The sequence below is a fragment of the Microtus oregoni genome, unplaced genomic scaffold, assembly GCF_018167655.1.
Source record: "Microtus oregoni isolate MIOR12 unplaced genomic scaffold, Mior012 000002F_ref0000024, whole genome shotgun sequence".
Lineage (NCBI taxonomy): Eukaryota > Metazoa > Chordata > Mammalia > Rodentia > Cricetidae > Microtus > Microtus oregoni.
The window spans coordinates 32,856,316-32,875,525 of record NW_024543061.1 but is presented as its reverse complement, the minus strand read 5'-3'; the positions used below and the strand labels follow the sequence as shown (position 1 = coordinate 32,875,525).

The following is a 19,210-nucleotide window of genomic DNA, read 5'->3' as shown; positions in this document are numbered from 1 at the left end:
ATCAAGGATAGAGGGTGTGGACTCTCCCCACCAGAGAAACAGGCACAGAGAAGTGTGTGTATCTGGCTGAAAACACTATTTTCTTTCTCACCTTTCTTCTTGCCTTCCTTTCCTGTGGAGAGGGAGAAGCTCAGACAGGCTGTGGAATTCTGGTAGACCAGCTGATAGGGAGTGTTCACTCCCATGGCAGAGATGTTCATGGGGGAGTCTAGAGAAGAAGAATGAATCTTCTTTACAATCTCTTACAATTTTACCTAAATTACAAAAATGTAATATAGTTTTCTTGTTCAAACAAGATGGTGGGCCAGATATTGCAAAGTTACCTAAACCAACCAGGAAGTCTTCTGACGAGAGACTTCTAGACATAAACACAAGAACACAATAAGTAAGCAACATCTTAAGGCTCCCTTTACAGATCTCCCTGCCCCAGCCTCTTCAGGGTGAAGAGTGTCTCACACTTACATGAGGAGCAGAAAGAAAGCACAGGGGAAAATTTTCAAAGGGCAACTGCACGTGTCAGTTTGGCACTAGGTGTGGACAAATCTAGGCAGTAGGGAGGAAGGGATGAGAGTGGGCGCTCCCGTTATCTAATGCATGGGAATCAGATGTTCTTCCAACAGCCTCTCAGTCCCACAGCATCACACTGTCTTCTGTGCCACCACCTGATACCTGAGTCTTAGGTTTGTATTATAATAGAGGACAAGAATTATGTATCACCAAGTAGTCCTTCCCCAGGTGCAGGCTTGTCCAACACTGACAAACCCTGCTTCTGAGCTATGTCCTACAAGTTGTCTGTTCTGTGTGAAATCTCTTTCTTGGAGACAAGTTTTCCCACTGATTGGCAACAAGACTCAAGTCTTTTTCCTTCCCAAGCATGAGGCTCTTGGGGAAATTCAATTTCTTTGGGGTTCATGTGCCAGTAGTCTGACAGCCAAAGGGAAGAGCGCAAATGGTCTCTATAGAATATCTGCACTCCTAGTTACAGTCATCTAAGAAAACCTACAGCCTCATTCACTGGTTCTTTCCCCATATACAGTTATGTTACTGGTTGGGCATAAAACCAATGTTGGAAAACACTCAGAAATTCATTCAACACACTCAAATTCATAAAGAAAATGGTAAAGTCAACCTCATTAAGTAAACAAAGACAGAGTCTCCACCCTGGAGGAGCAAAACAGAAGAACAATCACTTTTGCTAATGCTTCAGCTATTAAAATGAAAACAGCTTTCAGCACCTTCTACTCCAGCACAAATGAGAAAAATGAGTAAGAGCTAATGGTCAGTCTGTCCATATAGAGAAAAGCATGTGGAAAGCTATGCACAGACTGTAATCCTCTGCCCCAGTAATCTCTCACCTAGGAAATTAGTCTTAACCAATGCAACAGAATGAAAAATACAGTTGGCATATAGAAGTAGAAGCAAAAAGCGTGTGAAGCTAAGTTCTTAGATAAATATGGAACTTGAGTGTTGGAGTCTAGCCCCACTCACATGGCACATGTTGCAAACCATATAGCCACCTAGCAAACATCTTCAGTTGACATGTAACAGAAACTGAGAGACAATGGCAATACTATCAAAACGTATATGCATGAACCAAGATAACAAGAGTGTTTTCTTTTTGGAATTTTTTACTCAGTAATGCCACTGTCAAAGGAGAATAAAGGAGCAGCCATGAGTTAGTCTCTGACAAGTCAACAGGGCAGGTATCGTGACAGGAAGACAAGCAGAAAGCAGTCTTCCAACAGGAAAACATCTCCTTAGCAAAGGGTATGTTTAAGGATATATGCCAGGCAAACTTACTAGAAGGCATCCCATAAAAACACAAATTTTGAAACAAAATATCAAACTTTGAACTTAATGCACCAGGAAATTAGTTAATTAAAATCTTGAGTCAAATGAAAGCCTTCCCAGAAGAAATAAATGGACCATTCCTTCCACTGTATTTGACTATTTTGACCACCTACCCGTCCCCCGGCCCGGAAAAAGATCCTCAGAGCCTTTTAAAATAGAAGACTATCTCAGTCTAGGGAGATAGCTTGAAAGCCTGATGAGCTGAGTTCAATCCCCAGAACCTGTCTAACGATGAAAGGAGGGAACAAATTCTACATAGAGCTGTGCTCTTACCTCACATGTACACATCATGCACACATATACAATAGCAATCAATAAAAATTTTAAAGCGAGAGAGATAAATATCTGCACCAAGTGTCAACCAGTGAGAGATTTATAAGTGACTTCAATGATGGGAGGGGCTTTTCCATTGTTCTGGCATCTTTTCCTGCTGTGAGATCTCTGAGTAGGCCTGGCTGTCCTGGAACTTCTTCATCACCTCTTAGTCCCACCATAGCATGCACCAGCAGTTTTCATGGACTCCCAATATTACTTTCACTAACTTCCATGAAATCCTATTCTTTTTCCTAGATCTGGAATTTTACTACTTAACTGATTTACTCTGGATATGTCTATCATTATCAGGTATTTAACCTCCAATCATCAGGGGAGCTTGACAAAGTCACTGCCTTGGCGGCAGGGAGTAGTGAAATGGTGGCTGACTCCTCAGGCGACAGAGCACAGGTATAAGATTTGTTCTGAGGTCTAATGACAGTACTACTAAGCATTCAAATGAACACTAGTGTACCAAACCAAACTAAAGATATAAAACATCATAGGGGGATGTTGATGGAAAAAAATCAGAATGGATATTTGCTAAAGACATACAAATGGCCAACAATATATAAAAAGATATTTTAAGTTATTAATCATCAGAAGACCATAAATCAAAGTCACAATAAAATATCATTTTGTGACTTTTATCAAAAATAAAAAAAAACAATAGCTAAGTGGTGGTGGCACCTGCCTTTAATCTCAGACTCAGGAGGCAGAGGCAGGATGGTCTTTGGGAGTTTGAGGCCAACCTGGTCTGTCGAGAAAGTTCCAGGACAAGCCAAGGCTACACAGAAAAATCCTGTCACAAAAACAACAAAATAATAATAATAAAGAAAAATAAAAACAATAATAATGCTAATGAGGGCATGAAAGAAAGAGTTTTGTAATTGTGGTAGCATTGTAACTGAATATAACCATAATAAAGATTCTCTGAACAATTAAAACTGCTGTGCAGGGTGGCACACAACTGTGATCACAGCACTTGGCAATCGAAGGCAGGAAAATTATGAGCAAGACTCTGTATCAAACAAAACAAAAAATAATAAAACTTATAAATATAACTACTGTATGGCAACCCCACTTGCAGGTAATTTAAAGGAAATGAAGTCAGGATCATAAAAGAGATACTTGTATACCCGTGTTCACTGCAGCATAATTTCCAACAGGCAAATGGGATGAGCTTGAGTATCCATCAGTGGGTGAACAAATAAAGAAAATGTGATACATAAAGAGAGTAGGATAGTATTTGGTCTTAAAAGGTAGTGGAATCCTACCATTTACACCAAGATAGAGAAGTTTAGAGGGCATTATGCTAAGTGAAATAAACCAGGCACAAAAGATAAATCCTGCAAGAGCTCACTCATGTGTGAACTCTAAAACATTCAAACTCACAGATGTAGAAAGAACAATGGTGGTTGCTGTGCATATTCAGGGTGATGTTGGTATTAGGTACAAACTTTCCTAAGTCCTGGGATCAAATGAGCAGCATGGCAGTGTTGTTACTTTTACAGTTTAGTGCACTTGATATTTGCTAAGAAGGTCGGTAGAGCTTAGCTGGTCTCTTCACGCACACAGGTAAATATGTGAAATGAAAACAGATTACAAACATTGAACTGCTGACCCGAGTGAATTGTGATATTGCAGATCTTGCTCCCCTACTTCCATATCTCCAAAGATCACCTCCTCTAATGTTTCTCCTCCTATTCTGTTCAGCCGTATTTTGTGATATTCATAAACAACATCTCTTTGCTTATATTAAACTATTAAATAAATCACCACAAACACATCCTTTCATACTTTCTTTTGCCAGATGATATTTTTTAAGAATTACCTACACTGCTGAGTTGCTAATGCTTTAGGGTTGGGGTACAGAGTCTCATGTAGCCCAGAATGGCCTAGAACTCATTAGGTAACTGAGAACAATTTTGAACTCCTAATTCTCTTGCCTCAGGACGGGAGGTATGCGTTATGTGCCCAGCTTGATTTGTTCTTTTTTGATGCTCACTATGAAACAGTATCTGCATGAACCGTAATTCATCGCCATTGATAGAAAGCTGTTTCTAATCTTTCTGCCTTTCCAAATGGTTCTGTGATAAACATTCCTGTAGAACTGCTTGTATGTAAGGGCTGAGTTGTGGCCAGCAGATGGGAGCTGATGCCCATATGCCATGAACAGGTGAGCTCAGACATAAAGCGTCAGGACTGACAGCAATCTGAGTAGTGATTTCATTGCTATGACATCTTTACCACGTGTACTAAAGGGCTGGTGTGCAACAGACTGGAAATTTTAGAAGCTTACTCTTGAGAAGCATACTCTAGAACTAGAAAGAGGAGTTACATGGTGAGTTGGGAGGTATAGACATTTCTACCAACAAAAAACTAGGCTGTCCTCCACCAGAGGTGTGTGAGTCGTCCCTGCTAGCAGCTAGGGTCTAGGGCTCCTGCTACTCCACAGCCACCTCAGCTCTTGGGAGCTTTGGCCTTTCAACTGTAGCTTTTACCTTCCTAGTACCTTCTTGTTGGCTCTGTTTGCATATTTTCCCTACAGGAGGGTACCCACCTTTCCCCAGCTGTGCTGAACTAAAGCAGCTTTTTCCGACAGTGCCAATCAGGCAGTCAAAGGACATCTCCTTGGCATTGAGATGGAGAAGCTGGCTGGCCTCCACAAAGCGCTTGGTGATGTCCAGAGGATTAGCGCCTGCTGAAGGAATGAACAAAGACAAAGTGCTTTCTTCCTGGCAAGGATGTCTCTTCCAGAAAAAAAAAAAAAAAACCTTTGCAAATGATCCAGGAAATAGTGGAAGACTAGGAAGGCCCAGGAAAAGATGAACTCATTCCTGATGTAAAGGTGAGGAGCTCCTGACATGTACACTCGATTGAGCAGAGAGCTCAAGATCAGCAGGCAGTACTTTACTCCCAGTCTCCCTGCCTGCCGACCTACCTGCCCACAGCTGAGTACTGAGGCCTCCAAGAGACTTCTGCTGACACTGTCTTGGGTTCTTCCCCATCCCTGGAATGATGCCTTCAGTTTGGAGGCACTGGGCTCAGAATTTTCTTGGCATTGGGTGGACCAGGCTCTTGATTCATAAATTCTATGTCTCTTCTCTCCAATGCAGCTCTTTCCACCTCTGTATCATCATCCCAAATGCTCCCTGCAGTGTCTCTAATGTCTCACTGCCAACACTGCTAACTTTTGAATGGGCACTCGAGATGGGTGACTGGGAGGAAAGTGGGAAAGCAAAGAAGGCAAAAGGAGAGTATTGGGCAGGGAAGAGGGAAGCATAGTTCTTGCAGCAGACCCAAGGCCACCACTCCCATTTCCAGTGCATACTTATATAGGTTAAGTATCCCTTAACACAGGGCTTGAGCTAAAACAGTGAGGGACTTTGAGGGAGACTGGGATTTGGGAATGTCTTCCTTTACATATGGAGATATCTGGGGATGGGACTCAGACATGGAATTCGAATCACCGTGCACTGTCAGCTGTGGAATGTTCTGTGGCATTATGTGAGCAATCAACATCCTCAGACTGCAGAGTATTTTAGATTCTAGATTGTGGATGCTCAACTTATACCTGTTGGGGTAGATGTTATGCATGTGCACACACACAGCGCGTGCACACACACACACACACACACACACACACACACACACACATACACACACACCTGTTCAGAAACGGAGGGGAAGGGAATCTGTGAGCAGCCTTACCAGAGGCAGACTCCACCATGGCCTTCATCTTCAGGGAAAGCAGCTCTGTCAGCAGGTGGATGGATTGCCGCTGGAACTTGTGCAGGGTATCTTGACCAGTGGGCACCAATCGAGTAGAGGCAGGAGTGGTGGTCGAGTGCTTGCCCCCACTGGGGGTTGTCAGCGGTACTGGTGGTGGTGGGGGTGGTGGGGGTGGCTTCTTCTGCAAGGGGACCTGCACTGGGATCACCTCTGCAAGCACCACTGTAGGAGTTCCAAAGCTGATCACCAGATCCTGGATCTCAGATGGGGTGGGCACTGCAGGGTCACAGATGAGTTCCTCCCAGGTGAACTCAAAGATATTCCTGATGCCTTTTGGGATGGTAATGCCTGAGTTTCGGCAGAAAATGAGAAGTTTGGAGACGTGGGCCAGCAGTTTGGGGGCTGTGGCTGAGTATTGTAGGAACAGTTCTCGGTTACTTTTGACCTGGTTCATGTTGCCTGGGCAAGCATACTGCTAGGTGGTACTGTCCATCTCAGAGGAGAGGGACCTTCAGCTGTAAAGACTCTGTAGTCTAAGAAGAGAAGTGTCTAGGGTCAGTTCTTACCTACAGAGAAGCCTTGAGAAAAGATGGAGTGTACATGCAGAAATAGCTCTCACAGGTCATTGAGCCAGCAGTTTCTGTCTCAGAAGGATAAGAAAGTTTCTTGTCCTTCTTCCATGTTAGAATAAAGCATTGTTCCCTTCCCTCATCTTCCCAGGAACAGCAATGTGGGTGAGTTACACTGGGAAAGGTCTGCTGACAAGGATGGGCCCAGAGAGGTTCCAGAGAGGGCCACAGAAACTGAGTACCTAGATGAACAAAAGGGACAAAGCAAGGAGGAAAATCTCACCATACTTTTGTTAGTTAGCAACCTGAGGACAGAAGATCTGCCTGTGGTCTACTGACAAAAGTCTGCAAAAATGAAAGGATGCCATTGGCCCTTTCCAGAAACAAGGGACATGGAAGCTTCTGGTCACAAACCTGGGCTGGGTATCCGATTACTCAACGTGTACAGCCTAGACCAGAGACAGAGCATGAAGGACAATGCAACCCCACAATTCAGTATCTGATAGCACAGACCACATTCTACCAAGTCTAGAACATCAACAATTGGAAAATGCACTGTTATAAAGATGCCATTGGCTGGAAGATGTAACACAACTGTGGAGATGTTACAGTGTGAAAAATGCATAACCTAACGTTAGGGACTGTGGGGAGCATTTTCCTTCTTTAACCGAGATGCTTAAGGAGTCTCAATGCTCAAGTAAGCACTGGGAGGCAGGGGGTTGGGTTTAGATGATGACACATTTGTGAAAACATAAATCCTCTTTCAGATCTTATGCTGAACAAGAACAATGCCCAATAATGCCTGCTTATTTCTGAGGGCCTTCATGAGGATGTGAACTTCTACAAGAGGGCAACACATGGGACTGTCCATTTGAAGGAAGTTCATGCAGGACTTTCCTCTTGTAGCATTTCTAGCTTCTCCCTACAGTACTAGCTTATCTCTACCATCTATCTAGAAGCCAATCTAGTATGCTTGCCATGTCAGCCACAAGAGCAGAGGTAGGCTGCTGGCTGCATCTGGCAGAGTGCAGCTTCCCAGTCATCCCCTTTTCCACTTTCCATCCTGACCACCACTTCCCCACACAGGCAATCCTCTTCTCCTTTTCAAGCTCTGATCTGGGGGCCCACCCCAAGTTCCAGGACCATTCCAGGACAGCTCCTCAGGCACACACTTGAAGTGCTTGCAGAGGTCCATGCCCACTAGCTGTGCACAACCTGTGGTGAAAAGACTGTTCTATCCTAACTTGCTGAAGAGCAACCAGAGCTCTAGATTGGGAGATGTCTGTCCCTAGCATGAAGACTTTTGCAAACACTATACCACTTCTTCCTGGCCTTGATCTATCTTTGCCCATCAGGAACAAAGTTCCCAAACAGCAAGAGTCCCATAGGACAAAGCTCCTAATATTCTACAGGCTTGAAGACAAAGTGGCTTCCTGTGTCTATCTGCTGACCTCTGGCATTGCCATTTCTCAGCTTTGTAGACTCAGAAAAAATAGATTTATTCTGGAATGGTCAGTCCACAGAACAAAGACACCACTCAGAATCTCAGGAATTGGGGGGCAGCAAGTCAGAGAGGTCTGACCCTAACTGTACAGGGCAGATATGATGATATTTCTTCTCCTGTCACCCTCACCATCCCACCCTAATTTTTCTCCTCCTCCCCCTCCTCCTCTTCCTTCACTTAGGACTAAAATGAAGAAAAAAAGATGACCAAGCAATCCCTGAAATCCTTGCAATGCTAACTGTTTGGGAAACTTCTCTCCCATACTCTTAATTAGTTCCTACCACTTGAGATTAATTATGAAGATATGCTATACATATAGATAAAAGAGCAAGCAGAGCTATAAACCCCACACTGTATGCCTCAGTTTTTATAAAATGAACATTTATGTGTTGTATATTCAGAAATGCAGCCAATATTACTGAATTTTAGAGTAGTTCATCTCCTAAACAAGTATATTTGTTATCACTCCCCTTTTGCTCACCCCAAACAACTTTACCTAGCCTGTGTATATAGACTTACCTGTTTTTAAGATTTTTTTAAATGATTTTAATAAGGTGTAGGTATGTACATCCACATGTGGGTACGTACGTATTAGTGCAAGTGCCTGCAGAGGTCAGAGGCATGGGATCCCCTTGGAATTGAAGTTATAGACAAGTTGTGAGTTGCCTTTCTTGGGTGCTGTAAACTGATCTTGGGTTCACTGGAAGAGCAGCAAATGTTAACCACTGAGACTTCTCTCCAGTCCCAGATTTGCCTCTTTTTTATGTATGTTCATATACATATGTATGTGCAGATGTATGTACATGCTTGTGCAAGAATGTGGAGACTATGCTGGGCAGTGGTGGCACACGCCTTTAATCCCAGCACTTGGGAGAAAAAAGCATGCGGATCTCTCTGAGTTTGAGGCTAGTCTATGGACCTAGTTCCAGGACAGAGAAACCCTGTCTCACTCCCCCCCCCCCCCCCAGAAAAAAGAATGTGGAGACTAGATATTGCTTCTCAAGAGTCACACACCTTGTTTCTTTTCAGACAGGGTCTCTTACTAGAAACTGGGAGTCACTTATAGGCGGGACCAGATGATCAATGAGCTCCAGAAATCTGTTTCTCTCCAGAAATCTGGAATTACTGCACAGTAAATATAGTACTGGAGGTCAAATCCAGGCCTTCATACTTGCACAGTCGGCAAGATATCAATTGAGTTAGCTCCTATCTCCTAGTAGCCCGTATTTGCCTGTTCTGAACATTTAATATAAAGGGAATCCTTCCTACCCCTTTAAGAGCTCTTGGTACTTGATGGCTACTGGAGGAAGAAGTCATGTTTGTTTGAGAATATGGTCACGGATATATATGGTTCCCAGCATATATATATATATATATATGTGTGTGTGTGTGTGTGTGTGTGTGTGTGTGTGTGTGTGTTATATATGGACATACCAGTAACACTAATTGGACTTGGTGGGCATGGTGGTTTAAATGAGTAATGTCTCAGGCTTACATATTTGAACTCTTGGTCCTAGATTGGTGGCACTATTCTGGGAGAAGTTTTGGGAGCCTGTAAGGAGGTGCAAGCTTGCTGACTCAAGTGTCACCGGAGTTGGCCTTGAGGGTTTTTGTCCTTGCCTCACTTCCCAATCTAACTTTCTCTCTCTGCTTTGGGTGAGTAAATAAAGTTGTAAACAGTTATCTTCCTGTACCATGCCACGCCTTCTTTGACATTACAGGCTTTCCCTCTGGAACAGTGAGCCAAAGTAGTAAATTCTTACTTCTGTAAGTTGCTTATGGTCATGGTATTTTGTCACAGAAATGGAAAGGTAGTCAATATAATGGGCTTTTCTTAAAAAAGAAAGAAAGAAAGAAAGAAAGAAAGAAAGAAAGAAGAGACAAGAAGTTACCAGGTGAAAAGATTAGCGGATTTTGGGAGAGGTAGTAGGAAGGAATGGGTGTGTGTGGATAAGGTCACAATATATTATATGCATGTATGAAATTCTCAAAGAAGAAATAAAAATATAAATATGCATGCTCCTTTGTGATGGTTGTTTTGTTTGCCATGATGCTTTTAAAGTTTATCTGTGATGGGCCATGCATGATGGCACATGCCTTAGTTCCAGCACTGGAGAAGCAGAGGCAGGCAGATTTCTGAGTTCAAGGCTAGCTTGGTCTACAGATCAAGTTTCAGGACAGTCAAGGTTACACAAAGAAAGCCTGTCTCAAAGAAAAAAAAATAGCCATGACCTGGAGACATGGATCAGCAGTGCAGAGTGACCCAGGTTCTTAGAACTCACAACCATCTGTAACTCCAGACCCAGGGAATCTAATGCCCCTCTTCTAACCTCTTCAGGCACTGCACACACAGTACACAGACATACATGCATACACAACACTCATACACAAAACAATTTTTAAAAGTTCACCCATGTAACAGCATGCACAAGTACTTCATTACTTTTTGGGTTTTACTGTTGCTTGTTTGTTGAGACAGTCTCACTGTAGCTCTGGTTTGCCTGAAATGATGTAGAATAGGCTGTCCTCAGTACTCCCAGAGATTCACTTGTCTCTGCCTTCTGAGTGCTGGGAATAAAGGCAGGTGCCATGGGGCTGGAGAAATAGTTAAGTGGTTAAGAGCACTGGCTGCTCTCCCAGAGGACCCAAGTTCAATTCCCAGCACCAACATGGTGGCTCACAACTATCTATAACTCTGGTTCCAGATTTGATGCCCTGCTCTGGCCTTGACGGCATCACTCATGCATGTGGTACATTAACATATATGCAAACAAAATACCCATACACAAAATAAAAAACACCAGATCTTGTTTTTCATTTTATCATTGTACATCTGTATGATTAGAGAACAACTGTATGTAGTTGACCCTCACCTTCTAGCTTTACATGGATTCAAAGGGCTCAACTTAAGTTATGCAGGGTTGCACAAGAAGCATTTTACCTGCTGAGTCCTCTTACTAGCCTGTATATCTGTGAGTGTGGGGTGGGGTGTGTTACATGTGTGGAAGGGTACATATGCATGTGTGTGTGAGGCTACAGATTAGTTTTTAGTGACTTTCTTGACCATTCTCCATTTCACTTTTGTCTTTCTCTAAAACTAGAACTCACTGATTGGCTGGACTGGCATTTGTCTCTCCCCATCCCCATTTACTCCTCCACCCCACACTGGGGCTCAGAACCCAGGTCCCCAAGTTTGCACAGCAGGCACTTTACTGACTGCACCATTGCTCCAGTGCTCAATGTTTACTTTTCTGAAGAACTCCAGGCTTTAGCAAAGCAGTAACCCTACTTCACAGTCACCAGCAATGGTACAGAGATCCCAATTTCTATATGTCCTTGTGAACAAATCTTGTCACTACTGTTTTGATTCTGGTATCATCACACTGGGTATGAAGGTAGTGATTTGATTTACAATCCCATGTGTCTAGAGATGCTAAGCACTTTTCCATATGCTTACCATATTTTATATAATTGGAAACATATCTACTCAGATCTAAGAAGCAATTTTAAAAGAAATGTTATTTTAATTAAATGCCCAGGTAACATACTACATCTCTTCAAAATTAGCCTTAAAAAGTATCTAACTACAGTCTATCTCTAAGATGAATATGAAGCTGTTGAGTACAGGACCTTGAGACTTACCTGTAAAGGAGGCTGTCTTTATAGAACACACACCTTTCAGTCACTCACTGCCCTTCTCATACGTCTTGCCTGGAAGGGATGAGATGGGTATATTCCCAGCAGTCATTTTGAACCACGAGGTTACCTTGAAGAGGGAAGCCATGAGCTAGAGGTAGCCATATATAGAACAATAGAACCTAAACTACTGATAACATTGTAGGACCCCATACCACCCTTTTGCCTGTCTCCAAATTCTCTCACATAGAAAGATGACCCTTTCTTTTGTGTTTGTTCCTAGTGTCTAAAATCTACTTCTTCATTCACACCTCTATTCTTGCCATCAAATATGATTCCTGAGAAGTAGCATTTTAGGTTACTCTACTCTCTTGTCTACTTTTATTCTGCCACTCACTTTTTCAGAATTGAGCCTTGGAGAACTTCGATGTCAAAAGGAAGAATAAATGAAACTGCCTTCAATAGGAATCACACTTCAGAAAAATGTGCAAATGCCATGGATATCTGTATATCTGCGTTTCTACTGAGGTGACAAGTTATGGAAGGAAGGGCTTATGGTTCCAGAGGGATCAAGACTACCATCACAATGGGGAAACATGGCAGCAGGAAGGCATGGTGGTGGAAACAGCTGAGAGACCACATTTCAAAGTTCAAGCAGCAAGCAGAGAGTAATCTGAAAATGGTACAAGTCTTTAAGCTCTCAAAACTTGTCTCAATGATGAGATCCTTCTAAGCCACATTCCCCAACACTGCCAGGGGCTAAGTATTTAAATGCCTGAGAATACAAAGGGACATTCATTGTTCAAAACTATCACATTTCACTCCCTGGCCCCCATAGTGTCATTGCCATATCATAGTGCAAAATATATTCAGTCTAAACTATAAAGCCCTGTAATCTTTAGTCACAGCAGTGTTTTAAAGTCCAAAGTTTAAAGTCAAAGTTTGTTGAGACCAAGGTAATCTCTTAACTATAACCTTCTATGAAATAAAAAAGCATAGCTCCTACTCGCCACCCCCCCACACAAATAGTGCCTCAAAATGGAGGCCAAGTATTCAAATGCCTAAAAATAGAGGGACATCTATCATTCAAACCACCATAACACCCAAAGAAGTGTCAAAAGAAGGAGACGAAAAGATGTCCCTGAAGTTAAGAAGGCAACAAGCAGTTCACAGGAAAAAAAAAACACATGATGTTATAACAGAGCCCTCTGAGGACAGTGGGCTGGAGAGAGCCACAGATGGAACAGAATCATGCCTGTTAAACTAAAGCTTGAGGTTGCTGTGTATTCAAACATTTCAGGCAGCACTGCCAAGGGCACATGATGACAGAATGCATGCTCAGCACTTCAGGTCACAATGGAGTTGAAATGTTCAATCATTTAGGCCATGGCAGCACTGTGCAGCAAATTACTCCTACTTTTTGTGACACTGCTGTGAGCACACATACCACAAAACAGCAAGGCACATGTGACAGGAGGCAAATTTGTGTTGAGATTTAAAAGGAAGGACACACATTCTTCCTTGTTGTGGCACTGAGCCATAAACACATTTGGGTAACAGTGCATATAACAATACTCAAAGAGAAAGCAGGCTTCCTCAGGTCATCTGGTCCTGCCTTTCTACTTTCTGGCTCCCTCTGGCTTTAGTTACAGATGTCCCTCTAAGGGACTGGTTGTAGGAGGTGGTTTGTGTTGACTGTCTTGTGTACAAGCATGGCTTGTGGGTGACAGAACAGAAATGATCATCCCTGCTGTCCTCTGAGCTGCCTGGCACCTGAGGGAGAGATGCTAGAGAACTCTCTAGCAAGGAAGAAAATAGGTTGCACGGAAAAGTGCATCTTAGCACACATGGTGAGCTAGTATGCAGTCTGCTTCACCTCATGTTATACCAAGGCTCAACATGAAACCCTGGTGATGTAGTCCTGGGGTGCCAACACTTCTAAATAACTGGCCCTTTTGCAGGGACATCCACTGCAGTGTTAACAAGTCCCAACTGAGATGGGTTTCCTGAGGAGAGATCAAGAATGTCTGTCCATATGAACTAGTGATAGCATGTCTCAAAGTGATGCTCAAGGCAACATTTCAAAAGCAGAGGGAAGGCTACAGCATAAGACAATTATTAAATCAATCTGAAAGATGCCATAGCTGGTAGTTCCTTCTTAACAAGTCTGAGCACTGACCTGTGTGTTTCTGTTACTTTAATGAACTACTAGGCAGTGACTGAAAATAACTGAGCAGCTCAGTTTTAGAAATCTTAAGCAAAAGCAAACCAGCCCTGTGGTGCTTAGTTTACATTCTACACTGCACTGACCACCATTCTCTAGAAATTCAAAATAGCATCCATAGAGCTAGAGAAAGATTTTTACATAAACCACATGTCCTGCACAACTCAGAATACCTGTAACCTGGGAGACCATGTAGGGAGCAGAGCCAGGTCTTTTCACAAAACCTCAGACCACAATAACTGTGGAAGGGTGGAGAGGATGAAGCAGGTGGAGAAGGAAAAGGTGGACACCAGCTTTCCAGTTCAGGGGAGCTTAACGCTGACACTGAACAAGACACAGAAGAGGATAAAGCACAGCCTAGAGAAAATGCTTGAAGCCAGGCCACACTGACAAAAGCATATAGGCTTCTGAAGTAAGGAAAAACAGGGCAGTTAGAAATGGATTTAAATGAAAAAGAAAGGGAGGGAGGAAGGGACTCAAAGTGATTGTGAAAAGGAGAAAAGATCCTGACTGCTCCTATTGGTGGATACTCATTTACTGTACACACACATGCGCAGCCTGGATGTAAGAAACCACTGCAAAGCACCAATGCTCTGCCAGAGGTCAGGGCTTATTTTATTTTTAATTTAGTTGTTTTTGAGACACATTATCACTGTATAACTGTGGCTGGACTGGAACTCACTATGTAGACTAAGGGTAGTCTCAGATCTGCCTGTCTGAGTGCTAAGATCAAAGGCATGCACAGCCAACCCCAACATGGGTTCTTATGAAAACATGGTTTCACATGAGCATCTTGACTTTCCAGTTTCCCAGACATCAGCATCGACCCCACCACACTGAAGCCCTCACCAGTACACATGCACCACACTTGCCTACTCTTCAAACATGGAGGCAAATGCCCACAGCCTCTACCAACCACGTGAGTCCTCACAGTCAGTCAGCATTAGTCTCCTCTCACCTTTCCAAGTCACCAAATCATCTTCAATATCATCACTCACCTTGGTTAAGTAGCATTTTATGTGATCAGTCTGATATATAATTGACTCAGCTTGCCTCACTGGCTCAAAAGAAAACTTGAACTACATATGCTGTGGCTATCCTGCTGTGTTAACTGTAAAGACCAGTACCCACCCCCGTTCCAGGTTCTAAATTCCACTGCCTCATCTGTATGTCACAACTAGGCCAGCTGAACAGCAACCCTGGGGAATGACCCAAGTCTTTGGCAAATGTATAGCTAGGTACAACATGCATCTCATGTATATGGATTTGAACATTCTCCTTTGGGAATTCTGCAGCCCAGCAGAATGATTGACTGCACCAATGCACACAGGGCCCGGAGAGAGGTTACAATGAAAACAAGGACTCAAAACAGCCTCTTCTTAAACGGTCTGCTTTGCTCTCCAGAGGCACAAATAAGATGCAGGAATGTTCTGTAGGTTTCACCACTTCCTGTCCCCAAGTAAGACAGTCACAGAGTGTCTTAGATGTGCATCTGGAAGACACTGACTTGCCAGTCCTTTGGTCACTAACAGGTAGACAATGCACAGGGACCACAAACACCAGTAAATGATCATTTGGAACAGTCCTACTCAGAAGAGGTTAGGACAAGAAAGGAATTCAACTTCAATTTCACTGAAAATGAAAATGGTGGAGAAGGAGGGCCAGATAACAGAGTAAAGCTGCTTGCCTGGAAACCTAAGTCTGAACTGGAATTAACTCATGTAAAGGTGGAATAGAACTCTACAAATGGCACATACACTCCACACACAAATATACATATAATAATAACAAATAAAATTTGAACTTGAAAATGGAAGCTGGGGCTGTAGCTCAGTGGTAGTGCATTTGACAAGCATGTGTAAGATAAAACCTAACATCTCAAAAAAAAAGCAATGAAAATTCTTAAATTTTCACTCAATTCAATTATCAGAGAACTTAAATGTTTGTTTGGGACAACTTGGATATGAAGTTTTTTTTCAACTGCTTTATGACACCTAAATACAGATAAAATGTTTCTGGTGAAAAATGAGTATGCAAGCTCAGTTACACTGTGAGTATGCAAGCTCAGTTACACTGTGGGAAACAGTGTACTTTGAGGACTTAATATGAAAAAGAACGAAGAGGTCTTAGCAGTTAAAAGTGCTTGTTATTCTTGCAGAGGACTGTTCTCAATACCCATGGAGCAGCTCCACCTGTAACTCCAGTTTCAGGAGAGGACACCCTCTTACGACCTGAGGGCACCAGGCATACACGCAGGCACTCACATATACACAAAAACAAAAGTGGGTGTTGTGGTGCACACACATCTTTATTCCCAGCACCAGGGAGGCAGAAGCAGACTTATCTCTGAGTTTGTGACCAGCCTAGTCTACATAGCAAGTTTCAGGACAGCCAGGGTTACTTAGAGACCCTGTCAAAAAAAACAAAACAAATAGAGTATCTCCTGATGGTCCCTGTATCCTGACTATATACTGAGATGTTCTGGATATACTAAGTTCAATAGAAAAATACTAATTTCACTTTTTAAATATGGTTCTTACAAAGCTACAATGACCTGGGAATGTAGTTCAGCTGATAGAATGCGTATCCAAAATGCAAAGAAGTCCAGCAAGGCATAAACCAGATGTGGTGGTGTACACCTATAATGCTAGCACTCTGGAGATAGAGACACAAATGGGGGATCAGAAATGCAATATTGACACTTTGGCCTCTCTGTGACTATGCACATGGTGCTCAAGGTTCTGAGAACAAGCGATGGCTGAGTGCCTATCCTACGCTCAGGAACATCAGGAAAGGGAACAGAGAATGTAAAACTAGAAGACAGAGAGGGCTGTGAAATGCCACCTCTAGGGCACAACATAGCCACTGCATACACGACACAGCACATATAGTCTCAGAGCAGTTTCAACTACCTGCACAGGACCTCCAAAAGACTACAACTGTCAAGAAGCAATCACTGACTGGTGAGGGGTTCATGGGACCCTATTTCTCCTTGCTGGACAACTGTCTACAATGGATTTTGGGGGAAAGTCACTGTTATTGTCCAGGTTCTAATAGACAGTACTAACTAAACCCATGGTCTCACAGGCAGTCAGATAAAATCAGTGGATCACAAGACAACAAAAGAATAGAATCTGAAAAAAGGACTTGTAAGAAAAAGGGGGAGCTGACAGGTGGAAGGAAATAAGAATGGAGAGTGAAGGGAAATGGAATGCATTATATACATACATGTATGAAATTGTACTGACTACAAAATCATCTCTGCTACATATCCAGTTGGAGCTGCATAAAACTGTCTACCAAAAAGAAAGAAAACTGAAAGTGACACTTTTCCTTGCATCCCTATGACGCCAGTACTGTTTTAGAGCAGGGATCCGAACTCTGAGGGTCTGCTGCCATCTTCTGGACACTCGCATACAAAACTGCTCCATGAGAAACAACTTTCTGAAGTGGATTTCATGTTTCATCTGAGGAGCTGAAACAGGAAGGTAAGCTGGGCTTGTCAAAAAGCCTTATAATTGATGTGGTAAACAAGGGATTAGAAAGTGATTTACAGAGTCTTCAAAACCCCAGAGAAAACGTGACCTACAGTTACTAGTTGTCAGTGATGAGTGGCCGTGCTGGACTACTTCTGCCCACCTACAGGTGGACTTTTTAGTTTCTGTCCCTACTTTTGGGTCTTTAGTTTATCCTGAGTTGCCTTTTAGATATGGTGCCAGGTAAAAACTCATTGCTTTGCCCTGGACAATATGTTGTGAAATGTGCATTCCTTCCCATTGGATGGTCCTGCCAGCCTCATTAAGAGTCAACTGCCCACGAATACCTGGCTCTATTCTACCCTACTGACCTATGTGCCTGTGCCTGTGCTCTTGTGCCAGTACCACACCATTTGTACTGTGCTAGCTTTGCAAAGTCTTGAATCAAGAAGTTTGGTCCTCCATCTTTTCTCTGGCCATTCTGGGTCCCTGGCATTTCCACTGAATTTTAGGATGCATTTGTCATTTCTGGGGGAAAAAAAAAAAAAGCAGCTGGGTTAGCGTTCTGATGTATATTAAGAGGTATTTGTTTGATGAGACTGAAAGAATGACATTATGTCTAGGTTTCCCTTTGCTATGGAGTTCAAAGGTAACTTTCTTCATACTGGGAGACAAAGAAGACTAGGTGCTAGAAAAAGGTGCATGAGTCTAGAGGTTAGATATAAGTTGTTTAAGTCCTGGAACTGACGCTTAGATGTCACATGACCTTGCGCCAGGTGGGTCATCACAGGACAAATCAAACACTTCTACTCATGATGCAGTGCTATGTGAGCAGAGAAAAAACTATCAAGGAGACCCCAAAGAGTAGGTCTTCCCTCACACCTCTTTCCATTCTTTCAGGGCACTGCAGAGACTTTCCTTGAGTTGGAAACGACCCACTGCTCCCAAAGGCTTGGCAGCCAACTTCTGACTGCCTGTTTGCAGTTGCATGGGTTAATCCTCTGACCCCCTACGTAGTGACATCCTGTGGATTCAATAAGGATACAGGCAGGGACCTACCTAGTCTACACAATGGGGTCCAAGTCAGGCTACAGAGAGTCAAAAAAGCCTCAAGCAATGGAAACACCAGGATGTACTAAGGCAGGAGAGAAAGACAAGGTCAAAGCTCTAATTGGCAAAACTAGGAGTGCTGGTCTCTAACCAGGTTCAGCAGCCTTCAGGAATGCCCAAGTAATTCAGCACAACTCCAGATGTCCAGAGAAACAGGGATGTAGGCAAATGGATAACATGTTGACACAGATCAACAATCAACTTCTCCCTCTCTGAATTGTAGGTGCTCTTTCTGACCTTATGGCTTCAGATGTGACTGCTTAGTTAGCATTCTACCAGTTTCCCTTTTCCACTTCGCCTCCTACAATAGTACCTTATTTGCTTGATAGACAGGTAAAAACTCCTGATATTGCTCCATTACCTGTCTGGGAAGTAGAATCTGTGGAGCAGACACCAGCATGCTAGCATTTCTGAAAGGAAAGGAATGTAGTCCTATAAGCAAAGTCATGGGTGGGTGTGTTTGTGAAACAGGGTTATAAGCTCCTCTGCAGGTATGGAGAGATGGATCAGTAGTTAACAACACTGGCTGCTCTTGTAGAGGATCAAAGTTCAGTTCCCAGCACCCACATAGTGGCTCACAACTATCCATAACTCCAGCTCCAGGGTTTCAATGCACCCTTCTGACCCCTTTGGGCACCAGGCACACACGTTTGTGCACACATATACAGAAAGGCAAAACATTCACATACATAAAATAACCTAAAAAAGAAACAAGTTATTCAGTATCAAATTTTAGATTAGTATTTACAGTTCTCACACCTGGAAATCCAAATGAGTTACAACTGGGTCAGCA

The 19,210-nt window shown here is 42.9% G+C and overlaps 1 protein-coding gene across 1 annotated transcript in view; it reads right to left on the bottom strand.

Annotated features, from left to right (window-relative positions):
- The window catches only part of CUNH3orf20 (chromosome unknown C3orf20 homolog), a 61,189-nt gene extending 42,310 nt beyond the window's left edge, over nucleotides 1–18,879 (bottom strand). The window contains exons 1-6 of the mRNA XM_041641217.1: nucleotides 18,779–18,879; nucleotides 11,614–11,737; nucleotides 6,518–6,709; nucleotides 5,878–6,431; nucleotides 4,727–4,867; nucleotides 92–208 (exon numbers count right to left, since the gene is read on the bottom strand). Of these exons, the coding sequence (XP_041497151.1) occupies nucleotides 92–208; nucleotides 4,727–4,867; nucleotides 5,878–6,352 (733 nt within the window). The 5' untranslated portion in view covers nucleotides 6,353–6,431; nucleotides 6,518–6,709; nucleotides 11,614–11,737; nucleotides 18,779–18,879. The remainder of the gene's footprint in view (nucleotides 1–91; nucleotides 209–4,726; nucleotides 4,868–5,877; nucleotides 6,432–6,517; nucleotides 6,710–11,613; nucleotides 11,738–18,778) is intronic.
- Between the last annotated feature and the right edge of the window lie 331 nt (nucleotides 18,880–19,210).